At 45.4% G+C, this 12798-nt stretch overlaps 1 protein-coding gene across 2 annotated transcripts in view; it reads left to right on the top strand.

The window, feature by feature from the left end:
- IFNAR1 (interferon alpha and beta receptor subunit 1) overlaps positions 1-12798 on the top strand; it is a 342571-nt gene that overhangs the window by 46213 nt on the left and 283560 nt on the right. For both annotated transcript variants that reach the window (XM_069636295.1, XM_069636294.1), the window contains exon 3: positions 8067-8251. In XM_069636295.1, coding sequence (XP_069492396.1) covers positions 8067-8251 — 185 coding nt within the window. The remainder of the gene's footprint in view (positions 1-8066; positions 8252-12798) is intronic.

The following is a 12798-nucleotide window of genomic DNA, read 5'->3' as shown; positions in this document are numbered from 1 at the left end:
TTATGCTGGATAGTGTTCCCTTGTACTTCGCATCGCACAGTGTGTGCCTTGTGCTGCATGGTGTGTATAATGCTGGATAGTGTTGTCCTTGTGCTTTGTGTCGCACTGTGAGTGCCTTGTGCCACATGGTGTGTATAATGCTGGATCGTGTTGTCCTGGTGCCGCTCGGTGGGTATTATGCTGGATAGTTGTGTCCTTGTGCTTTGCATGGCACAGTGTGTGCTTTGTGCTGCATGGTGTGTATAATGCTGGATAGTGGTGTCCTTGTGCTTTGCATGGCACAGTGTGTGCCACATGGTGGGTTTTTACCCGGATAGTGTTGCCCTTGCGTTACACAGTGCGTGCCTGGTGCCGCTTGGTGGGTATTACGCTGGGTAGTGCTGTCCTTGTGCACAGTGAGTGCCTTGTGCTGCATGGTGGGTGTTACGCTGGATAGTGTTTGCGTCGCAGAGTGTGTCCCTGCTCCAAGTGTCGCGTGGTGTAAATCATAACTCTCCAATAGCTAAAGAATTACACGCAAAGACAACAACCATAGATAAATGGGCACAAATAGCAACGAATCAAAGGTTAACCCTTCACTAATGCTGCCATGCTGCTGCCCGCCCACCCGGACGGCCGGGCGAGCTGCAGGGCAGAGGGAAGACGTGCAGGCAGGCAGGGAGGATGATTTCTTGTGCGGCTGGAGTGGTAAGGCTTAAATGCCTTCCGGCCTCAAGCCTTATTGGCCACGTCGGCTGCACTGCTGGCCCCCCCATTGGTGCAGCATACACACACACTACGTGACTCACAGGAGTCACGTAGTGTGTGCTGACTGAGCCAATGAGGGGCAGTCTTTTTCACGGCCTGGCATGGAAAACAAAGACTTTCTTAATGGAGGGCGACCGTTGCTGCTTGCGGGCCGCCTTCCATTAGGAAAGTCTTCCACTTTCCCGGGCCGCATCCAGCAGCATCACGGGCCGCACTTGGCCCACGGGCCGTATGTTGTGTACCCATGATTTAAAGGGAACTTCTGGAGTGGAGTGTTATGTATGTAGGTGTGTTTGTAGGGGGGGTGGTTATGTTGCTGTTTGGTTCATCCTGTGCTGTAGGAACTGTGGAAATGTATATGCCATTTGTGATGGCATGTGTGGCGCCATGAGTAATGCGTGGCGGTGTCATAATTCTTTAAGGAACCATAACTGGCAAACCTGCGTGGTTTTGTTGTTTTGCTCTGCCACTATAGTCTCTCACTGAATTTCAAAGGTTTTTGTCCACTACTCTAAAAAGCCTCACTTATTATTTTGTATCCTATCCTATATAATATTAACAGAGAATGTAAGGCATTTTTTCTTCTCATGTGTGCATTGTATAGTATGGCACATTATGTAGAAAGCCCGTTTGCATTGCTAATAGTATCAGCACAGCAAAGTAGTATGTTCTGTTCCTCTGTCATCGGGTAGGCGTGAATGTACGAACTGAATGAAACCTGGTTCCAACCAGACAATCAAGAGCTTCGTTCACCCATGGCGTGGTATATTGGTCATGAACTGTTCGGTTGTTTAGGCGAGAGTAATCAATACACAGTCTCACATCATTGTTCTTCTTCCGTGGTACTTCTATAGGTGAGGCGTTATGGCTTCTGGACTCCTGTATAATACCTTCACTCAAGATGTTGCCGAACATCCTCTACATCGGCTGGTGCTAGTCTCCGTGACCTCGCTCGCAAAGGGGTGTCGGCATTTAGCCGGATGTGGTGCTCCACTCCCCGAGTTTCCCCCAGATCCCAATCGCTGGTGGCAAAAACATCTGCCTGCACGGACAACCCGGTTCGTAGATGATCTTTTTTACGCTCCGACAAAAATGAGTCTCCAAAGTTTATCTTCTGAACGTCCAAGGGAGGATAGATGCTTTGTGCCACCGCGTCGGCGAGGTAGAACTGTGCGATCTTCAAGCCTCCAGGTAGATCTATAATGTTATCAGTAATGTTGGTGATAGGGACTCTGGGCCTCATTACGAGTCTGGCGGTAACCAAGGCGGTAAAACCGCCTGGTTACCGCCAGGCTCGTATTACCATTTCGCCTCCGTGACTCCCGGAAATACCAGGGCATTACGACCCTGGTGTCCCGGGAATTCCGGAGGCGGAATTCGGTAAATCCCCATTCCCATTCACTCCCATAGGACTCAATGGGAATGGAGAAGTGGAAACACCGGCATCTCGTGATGGTGCTGGTGTTTCCACGTCCGCCTGCAGGTGGGCGGTGTTAAAGACGCCAGGTAAGACCTGGCGGGAACATCACCTCCTGCCTGCAGGACTCGGGATCGGGCGGTCCGGAATTAACAGTGGCGGCGGGTTTACCGCCACTGTTAATTCCAGACCGCCCAACCTGTAATGAGGCCCTCTGTTTTTTAACCCATTGCCATTGTCACTTATTAGTGTACGTTGTACCAGCAGACCTCCAGGCATCTCTGCACCCTCGGGAGCCTCCATCACCAACCTTCTGTAGCTGTTATATTCTTGGAGGCTTATGTAGCCAGGCACCATCACAGTCTTGCCAGGTGGTATGTCAGGTTGGCCGTGATTGATGATGATCACGTCTCCCACAGGCCCTTTGGGTCGATCATGCTTCTCCATGCCTTTCTTGATGTAGGCCTCTTGGCAGGCGGGGTGCATCTTCAGGGTTCTGGCAAACTGAGGGCCATCCATCTCCGTGCACAGCTTGGCTAACGTACCAAACAGTGTGGAGTTGGTGCCCATGACCAGTGGTACCTCAGGATTTTGGCTCTTCATGGTGCACACCAATGCCAAGTTGTTAAGGTGGTGCTCTCTCCAGCCACTTCTTGATTAAGATGTATTCTCACACAGACAAATCCAAGGAACCGGCATGCAGCATTTCCGACTCCCATCAGATTCAGCCCCTCCAGAGGCTCCATGGGTAGGTCTGACATATGCCGGCGATAGTAAGGCTCATAAATTATGGTGACCTGTGAGCCGCTGTCCTGTCCATTAATGCTGTGGTTCTTCGCCCCTCAAGGTTGACTGATACAGTCATGGAGATGCCAATGAGGCTAGTAGGGATGCCACGGTGGATATGTACTTGAGTCCTTAGCCTGGAAGAGTTTGCTGGCAACTCCACCTCAAAGGTACAGAGCTCATGAACCTGACAGAGATGGTCAGCCGTTGAACCGACCTGTGCCTTAAATTGACGTTTGATGAGCTTAAATCCAGAATTCAACATCCTTATTGAGTGGTCGCTGTTAGCTGTAGTGGAGCTCATTCCTAGCTGCTCCTTCGCTAGAACCTCCTGAGCGTTTCCAGACAATGCCCTTGCAGGAGTTGGTTTAAGAGCATCAAACTGAGCAGCTTCTTGTGCATAATTAGGGTCCCTGTCACACAGGCGAGTTGAATGATCGTCAGCTCCACATCGATGAGAGAATCTCAATGGAAGTAAAGGTGCAGAAGATGGTGAGAAAAAGTCTCTGAGCTCTTGTGCCCATCGTTACGCCTGATTTTCCTGTTCTCGGGAAGTTGGATAGGCGCCTCTCCCTCGGTCCTGGTTAGTCAACGGGTTGTCTCACGGCCAGTTGCATTTGAAGCTTCTGAACCAGTTGCTGTAGCTATTGGATCTGCCTCTGCTGAGAGGTGGGAGTATTTGGTGTAGAGATCCGGTTTGTATGGAATGACTGCACAAGGATGTCACCTGTTTCCTTTTCAAGGACCCAGATGGACCGTAACATTTCTTCATAGAAGGGTGGTTTCTCTACCTTTTCCCGCAGCCTCAACTGTAGTAATGGTACAGCTGCTTCCTTGGCCCCTCTAAGTAGCTGGTTCAGTCGACAACGGTTCATTCTTGAGGTTTCCACTCCTCTTTGGTGGGCAAGGCATAAAATGTATTCTATCATTACTAAGTAATCAGACAGCTTCTCTTCCGACTTCAATGGGCCTCATTAGGACCCAGGCGGATTTCGCGGTGCTAAATGCACCGCGAAGCACGGCGGAAAGCCGTCGATAGCGCCATGGGGGTTGGCGGATTTACCGCCCCATTCCGACCTCGGCGGAGCGGTAAATCCCCAATCCCCATTCTGCCCTTCCCCATTCCCATTCTTGCCCCATAGGGTATAATGGGAGTGGGGAAGGAGTTAATTACGCCACCGTAAAATACGGTGGCGTAATTAACAACGAGGTCCCGTAGCGCCATGGTTTTCTCCGCCTGGTAAAACCAGGCGGAGAAAACCTCCATGGCGCTAAGGGAACTCGTAGTACGGCGGACGGGTCCGCCGCGATTAGCGCTGGCGGAAACCCACTCCGCCTGGGTCCTAATGAGGCCCAATGTGGTGGTATGAAACTCATCATTAGATCCTCCCCTGGCTCACTTGTTCCGAAAGCCCCTTCCAGTGCTCCGATCACTTGCTGCGGAGTAGGGTTGGGTCACAAAGCTCGAAGTGACTGTACCATCTGCAGGGTGGGTCCTCTTAGGGCCTCTTCTACTCTCCGTCTCTTTTCCTGCTCTGACACTTTCCAGTCTTGCAAAGGTCTCCTCTCCCTGAGGCAGTGGCCTCTCTCCTGAAAATGGACGTAGTCTGGTGTAGGTTCCATGTTGAGTTACAAAGGATGATGCGGGTTGCCATTCCAATTCCAATGCCACTCTAACGGCCTCAGCCACAGCAGCAGCAATGACTACGGCCTCTTTGGTTGACGTAGGGGCTTCAGGTCACTGAGGTATTCCTGGCCAAGTGTCTAATGTCCACACCTGGCAAGTAATCAAAGATTCCCCAACTCTGATCTCAGTGGGCAGGGTTTTACCTGTAAGAGAAATACAACCATAGGACAGCATATAGCATTTTATATCTTGACCAGGTTTTCGCCCCACACTTTTCACTTTCCCAGTGATGAGCTCCAAAGAACCGGTCATGGCTAACACTGCGTCAGTGGTGATATGTACGGGAACTTCTCCCACTATGAAACAGACCTCAGGGCTGTTTCCATCTGCATGTACCCAATGCAACACGCATTCTTGCGCCATTTTCACTAAGTGTAAGAAACCCCCACAATATTGTAAAGCGCTCCTGGTTAGTAAACCAGAGTTCTTTCTAAGTCTTGTGAATACCCCCTAATCTCAGCAGTGCCTCTGAAGTGTGAGGTGTATGTGCCGTTGCAGGTTGAGGATCCCAAGATGGGTATTGTGCAGAGTCTAGGTTAGCAACCTGTAGAGATCAGGAGAAAAGGACACACACCTTACCGCACTCCTGTGTGAATACAAGATCCCGGGGACATACCTTGTGAATTAAGCACCAACCTCGATCCTATGACCGTGTAGAATTGTCACCACTAGGAGCCCGTAGTTGGGATACTGCTTGGGTTCCTTTTTTCTCAATGAGGATACACTATATTCGACCTCTATATGAACCAGTTACTCTTGTTGGGTATTATGCGTGAAATAAAGGCACTGTACTCATGAGTTTGTCAATTCTGTTGAGGGGCTTTTATATCTAGGTATGAATAACTAAATAAATAGCATCCTTACATTGGCCATGGATAGTTAGTGTTTATATTTTATACATAAATACTTAAATAGCATGACTACTTTGACAATGGGTATGTGGCGTATATGTTGAATACATAAATAGCATCCATACTTTGTCAGTGCTTTGTACGGTGGAGGAATAAATAAAACACTATGCATGTAATTGTATAACCTCAGTAACCCCCAGTTCATACTTTGCTTGTTGACCATGGCGCCAGGTATCCAAACCTTACCATAAATATATATAGCGCCTACTTGCATAACCAGAAAGGCCCTGTTAACAGATGCCTAGGGGAATAAAATATATATTAGAGAGTCAGTTAAACCTGAGAAACCCCAGGCAGATCTGAACCCACAGCTGTATAAGCATTTCACTATACGTGAATATTAATATAGGTGTTAAAATGAAGCCTCTCCCGTGTCAACACAGGACTTCCCGACTACAAATAAGCGTGGTTTATACAGTGTCTTCCATAATAAGCCAACCTCTAACCTAGTCCCCTGGAGGGATTCTCTCCTAAGCTAAAAGCTAGAATTAATCAACGGCCTAGTGGCAGCTGCAGTCTACCACACACCCCAACAAAATCCCCACAAACACAGACAAAACATAAATAGCTAACCAGCCAAGGAATATAGGATGGCTACCCCCAACTGGTTTATGTACTGAACGGGCCAAGGTTTATAAGAAATCCTCACTAACAAGGAGGTGGTTCTGGCAATGAAAGTGCTACCAAAGGAGCAAAACTCCCCCAACTGTCAAGGGTGAAACTCTGAAATAGAGCGGAAGGTGGGCATTCACTTTCCTTTATCAATCTACCTTCAATTAGCACAGGGTAGCTCTCTGAACACAAGAGATCCCCAACGCTGATATGGGCTGAATTACAAAACCCTTCTCTGATAAGAAATTAAAGTTAACACAAGTGAGGGACAGATAATATAAATGCCATAACCCAATTTTCCCTCAGACCTATTGCGGAATAGGCTGGCCTCAAGAGAAAAAACAACATTACACAGCTAGTTAAAATGAAATAAACCAAACCGTTGAACACCACCAGTGAATGCGCCAGGCAACCTCCTCAGTATGGGTTCCACAATGTACCCTTCCTCTTCTTAGTACAAAAACGCGGCTGTGGAAGGTTAGCTTGGTACGGCTCAACACCACAATATTCCTACAGACACCCTTCAGTAACTGGGGTTACAACCTGGGCTGGCAGCAACCCAGCCATAGCGAAGACACAGTTCCATAAAGAAACACGGGGCAGTATGTTTATTATGGTTTAGTTCTTCTATGCCTACACCGAAACGAGTGCGTGTCCTGACGGGAGCTTGTTTTTCTTTCCTACCCAGCTACCACACTTAAAAGTTAAGCTGCCCTCTCTGGCAGCTACTCCCCTGGGTAGGGTGAGCCTACTTGGGCCCGAATGGATGAAAGGCACTTTATAAAGTGAGATTGAGATGTAAAACGCCCGATTGGCAGAAAACAACATACATTGGACTAACACGACTAGCTGACCGTAACAAATCACATACAACAGACTGAAAAGAAAACGAATCACAAATCCTTGCATATATACCAATACATATTCTACAATAACGCCTGCCACAGTTTTATTTTACCGATTTTTTTTCGTTCATTCTGTTTAGCATTCCACTGTCATGGCTAAGCTCAGAATTACATGAGGGTCACATGAAGGTATGTGGTTCTAGGAAAGCAGATTTTTCACGAAGATGAATGTTGCTGTTCGAGGCTTCAAAAAGCCTCCTCTGAGATATTATCTTTTTTGACTATCTATTTATTACATAGATTCTTTTACTTTTATGTTGTATGTGTTTTAATGGAGCTATCCAAACAGGATAATCATTTTCTGCTACCACTTATGAAAACATTACACAAATTGTCTACATAAACTACACAAAAAAGTAGGCACGTTGTTTAATTTAAAAAACGGAGAACACATGTTTGGCCTCGAAGCAAGCAGACTCTTTTGCAGTTTTAGGTTTAATCTAGACAGCTCTTTTTTTGTGAAGCTGATCATACAATCGAGCGATTTGCTGAACTGGTTTGATCCACAGCCTATTTAAATTTCTGTTTGTTCCATCTTTTCTTCATGCACTCATTTGGTCCATCAGTCTCCCCTTGAAGGCACGGGAACAAGGCTTAAAGGGGCCAGTAGGTCTGTGTGCCCTAATACAATGCAGCCCTTGCACTGCAAAGCAGTAGTTAAGTATGTGGTGGACAGAGTAATTGACGGCTGTGGTTGTAGGTAAAAATATGATACAACATTCTTAGATAGACTACAGGCGAAATGAAGCAAAGTTGCTTACACTGTTACTCAAAGGAGAAACATAAACCCCTTTAGACATAAGACGCCTGATTTACACAGCATTTTTAAATGGGTTTTCCAATTGAAAAACGCTTTTGTAAATCATGCCCAACATGTTCAGGCACCTCACTTGAAAAAACGTAAAGTGAAGGATTTTCCTAAGTTCATATGTTTTAGGATTGGTGTGTAATTTAACTACTTTCAAGAGTAAGAGTTTGACATTTGTGCTTTCTTTCTTAAGGTACAAAAAAGAAAATAAAGAAAGGTGGAAAGAACTATCTGGATGTCAAAAGGTTTCTGTTACTAAGTGTGACTTCTCCCCGGAACTGAATTTCTTGGACAAGTATGACTTCCGGGTAGGAGCAACAAGAGGAAAAGTGTCTTCCAAGTGGTCCAAACCTTTCACATTTGTTCCTTCTGCTATTGGTAAGAGAAAATAAATATTTTACTTGAAGTCCATGGTAACAACTTAACACTTGGTCATTTGCAGCATGCAGTCACACGTTCACTGGGCATGGACCTTTCTTCCTGCCTACCAGGTGTTCACGATGGAAAAAGTGATCACTTTATTATGTATGTAATGATCCCATTCCTACCTGCGTGCAGAGGGGTGTAAACTTCACTTGGGCATCATAGCTGGATGCTTGTTGGTTTGAGTTCAGGAATATTGATTATAATGACTGTAGACTTTGTTTTGATTGGCGCATAGTTGTGTTTCTATGAACTTGGGCATTGAAGCCAATATTGTGACCAGGAAACCTGCCCGCCGGTGTTCCTGCATCAAATTGCCTAATGTGTCAGACCGTATTTCGGACTACTTCAAATTCTTTTGGGGCAAAATAAAATGTGTCCCATTACATATTGCAAGCTGGGTTAACTCATACTGCTCTACTTTTTCTGGATGGGATCAAAAGCCTGCCTGCCTGCCTGACTGCATTCAATTACCTCTCCATTGCAAACCTCTCTTATATTGTTATAGATGCTTTTCTGCATCCGAATAAGAATCTCCAGAGAAATGTTGGGAATATGCTATCTATTGTCCTCCCGGTTTCTAAACACTTTGCCAAGAGAGTAGAAAGCGCTGTGCAGTCTTGGCCTACAAAAGGGGGGTTGGGGGGGGTGAAACGAGCAGCAAATGGAAACTTCTTCATTGATAAAATCGACAAAATGTCTAACGAGAAAAGGAACAAGAAATTCCCTAATCAGAAACACCTGCAAAGCTGATGCAAGTGTGTCAAACCAGCATCCTGTCCTCACTTTCTCGCTCACTCCTCTCGCCTCCACTACAACTACGGACATGATGAAAAGCCTCTGATAACGCCTCACTCGGTGACATACTCCTCAGCAAAATCCTGACAATGTGCAGAGAAATCATAGCCCTGCCGCTGAATCATTTAACACTCTAGTAATTTAAAGAAGTAACATTCCTAGACTCCCTCAAGCAAGTAGACATCCTGCCTGCTGAAGAAGCGACCTAGAGACCAACCATCCCCAAACACTGCCAATCATGACCCAATATGGACGCCACTAGAACCTACAAAATCCTGGAGAAAATAGTTTTTGCCCAGCTCCAGGCTCCTATTGATACTCATGGGCTTCTGTATTTTCCTTACGCGTTCTACCTCCCCAACTCCCAGGGTACGACATGGAAACAGCCCTTCTGAAACACTGGGGCAAAGCATTAAGCAGTGGACAAAGGCAAGACGTGTTCACTAGTGCTTCTAGCTCTAATTATTTACTTCAACGCAATAGACCAGAAAATCCTGCTCCATCTCCTCTTTGCGGTAGGTAGCAGGAGTCTTCTCCCTCCTGGAGTCTGTGGCCCTCATTACAACTCAAGCGTTAAGGGTTAACGCCACCGTTAACCCTTAACGCCTGATTCCCACCTTAACGCCTGCTTTTTGCAGGCGTTAAGTTCCATGGTGCTAAGGCACCTTGGTGCTAATTACGGCACCGTAATTTACGGTGCCGTAATAAGCGCCTTCCCCACTCCCATTATGCCCTATGGGGCAGAAATGGGAATGGGGAAGGGAAAATGGGAAATGGGGATTTACCGCCCCACTCACCTTGTAATGGGGCGGTAAATCCGCCATCCACCATGGTGTAAACGTAGTTTACACCATGGTGGTAAAGTTGGTGCACTTAGCACCTCAGTTGTAATGAGGGCCTGTGTCTTCATTCTGTACATTCCCATCTTCTCAAGATAGTCTTCTTACTCTCCGACTCCTGCAGGGGGATGGGTGGATTCGCACAAGGATCTCCTGTGTGTTCTGTTCTCCAAAAAACTCTTGACACCCTCTCTTCTAGATCATAGCCAGCACAACTTACTTTCCCATTTCCAACCTATAGACCGGCAAATCTATCCTTGGAATTAATTGTGTTTTAGTTTGGATGCAAAGCTTGGAATACTGCTTGAACATCAGCGACTCCCACAGGGCAAGCAGTATCATTGCACATTGTAAGCAAATCAAAACCCCTGTCATTTATCCCAAAATGCAACACCAACCTCCCCTCTAAACTTGCTAATCAGTTTGACTTAATCATTTAAGCCATCCCCTGCATCAATGCAAAAAGCCTTCTGTCTCTAAAAGGACCCTTGAAATCTACATTAGTTCCATGGTCAGAACATACTCTGATTGTAAACGGATTCTAAAGGATAGAGACACATTGGGTGTGTCTATATATGTGTATTTGTCTGTGAATGTGTGTATGTGCAACTGACAGCATGGAAAAGACTATCCATATCCAAAAGGCAAGAACCTGAGAAGCTGATTTGGTGCTGTCTGCCTGAGAACACCATCATAGTTTGGTGACTTCGACCCTATAATGCACTGATCAGCCTCAAGCGAGCCCAAAATAGTTAGCCAAATTAATCAGAGACTTTAATTGTGATGCAAAAAAGTTCAACTTAAACAAAATCCAACCAATGAAAAAACAAAATCATTCGAAGAGGCCCTTGTTTCAGCACCTGACTTGGCTTCAGGACAAACGGATGCCATAGGACATGAAGACAATTACAGTATTTCTTGACAAGAAAGTACAGCAGAGGAGTCTACACCACCAAAAAAGTAAAAAACACAAGCACACAATGCACTCGTTGTGGAGGAAATATCCTCTGAGGAATTTGATGTCATGAGTGATGATAATCTTCAACACCTTAAGAATTTTGAGAAGAATTGGACTGGCTCCTGGGAGGCATCACTATTTGAAGAAGACCCCAACCATATAAGATGTTCCTCTGCAGGTAATTTACAGCTTTGGAACCTGCACTTCTTAATCTTCGCCTAACCCTGCAGCTACCAGTCCCCTCTCATATTTGCTTATTGAATTAATATACCCTTTTCTGCACACCTATCTGACCTCTCTTAAAGAAATCCCTCTTGCATTCCCTCCCCCCTCCCTCCCTCACCCACCCACACACACAAAAAACACGTATTTATTTCCAACTACTTTTATGCATGCTTCTGTTCTACATATCCTAAAGGAAACTGACTCTTGATCCTTTATCTCCTGTTACTTGTCATTCTGTATTACTCTTCCTCTTTTTGCCTTTAAGCTCCTGGAATGTGTGACTTCCGCCCAGCTTTCCCAAGACTTAACTCAAACTCTTGCCTAACTCTACTTCTGTCTGGCTTCCGTCCTGTGCACTCCACTGAAACTTCTTCTTACAAATGTTCTTCTCTTTGCAAAACACTCTAAAACAGGGTTCTGCAACCATTCACTCTCCAGATGTTTTGGATTGCAACTTCCATCATCCCTGCCTAGCATAGCCAATCATGTGGGATAATGAAATTCTTAGTCCAAAACATCTGGAGAGATGCATGTTTCAGACCCTTGCTCTACATTGGGTACTTAATTCACCCTTCCTTCCATATGGAGGCCTTTTTGCTCCCCCATCCTGTTCCAGGTTTCTATCTTCTTCTTTTTGTAACCAAATTCACTCCACCACCTCAGACTGTTTGTCCTCCACCCTAGTTGATTTTTCCCTTTAGTTGAACTCCTACAAAGTGGAAGTACTGTTTGTGCATTGGCCCATCCCCATAAAAAAAATGTCCTCCCATTCGCTGTATTCCCTCGTTATATTGTTAGGCAAGATTGTATGCAGTAACCCTGTGGGAGACTACACCAGTCTTGTCCTCTTGGTATAGGTCTGTAATACACAAGTTGGTAGGGTGACTTATCTCAAGAGGGGTAAATGTAACCTGTAGAGCTGTAGCAGCGAAATCAACCAATACAAGTATCCAAATAACACCTACACTCAAGGTTTTCCAGTAAAATAATTATGTATTTATTTAACGGTCACTTTTAAATAAGCCTTCTTTAAAAAGGGCAATATGCAACAATAAACATACACTTCATAACACGTTCTCAGAATTAAGATAAACAAGTAGATACTCTTTAGAGATGCTTCATACACACTTCCTATACCCTGTGGTGACTTCACTTGCTATGACAGTATTGGCATTTATGTCACTTTTTGCAATTGGTAAAATGCTGAGGTTGTGGAAAAGGTTAGGGAAGGAAAAAGGTTAATCGGTTCTCTGAGCATGTGAGCACTTTTCAATCTCCCAATGAAATCTAGATAGAATCTTTCCCAGCTATATTAGTTAAACCAATGTAAATCAATGTATCACCTATGAGGGACAGTTGGAATCAAAGTCAATGGATCAGAAGAGTCTGCAGTGAGCCATGACAGCCAAAGTCAATTTGACCAATCTCTATGGAGCTGTGGCACTTCTTAGATAGCAAAAAAGTCTTGCAAAAGGTTAGAGAGTTTGTAGAAAATCACTGTTGGGCCGCAAGCTGTTAGGCTTGTGAAACTCAGAGCTGAGATAAACTGTGTAAAAAGCAGCTACTGCAAGTCTCAGTAAGAAAATGTAAGTTACATACACAAGAGGTAAGTACCACTTAGTCAGCACAGTACCTTAGGTTAGAAGAAGAGGATCCAGCTGGCTTCTGTTCTGGTTGCAGTC

This window comes from Ambystoma mexicanum, chromosome 7p (assembly GCF_040938575.1).
Source record: "Ambystoma mexicanum isolate Mex_15411 chromosome 7p, UKY_AmexF1_1, whole genome shotgun sequence".
Taxonomy (NCBI): Eukaryota; Metazoa; Chordata; class Amphibia; order Caudata; family Ambystomatidae; genus Ambystoma; species Ambystoma mexicanum.
This window is presented reverse-complemented; position numbering and strand designations above follow the sequence as displayed.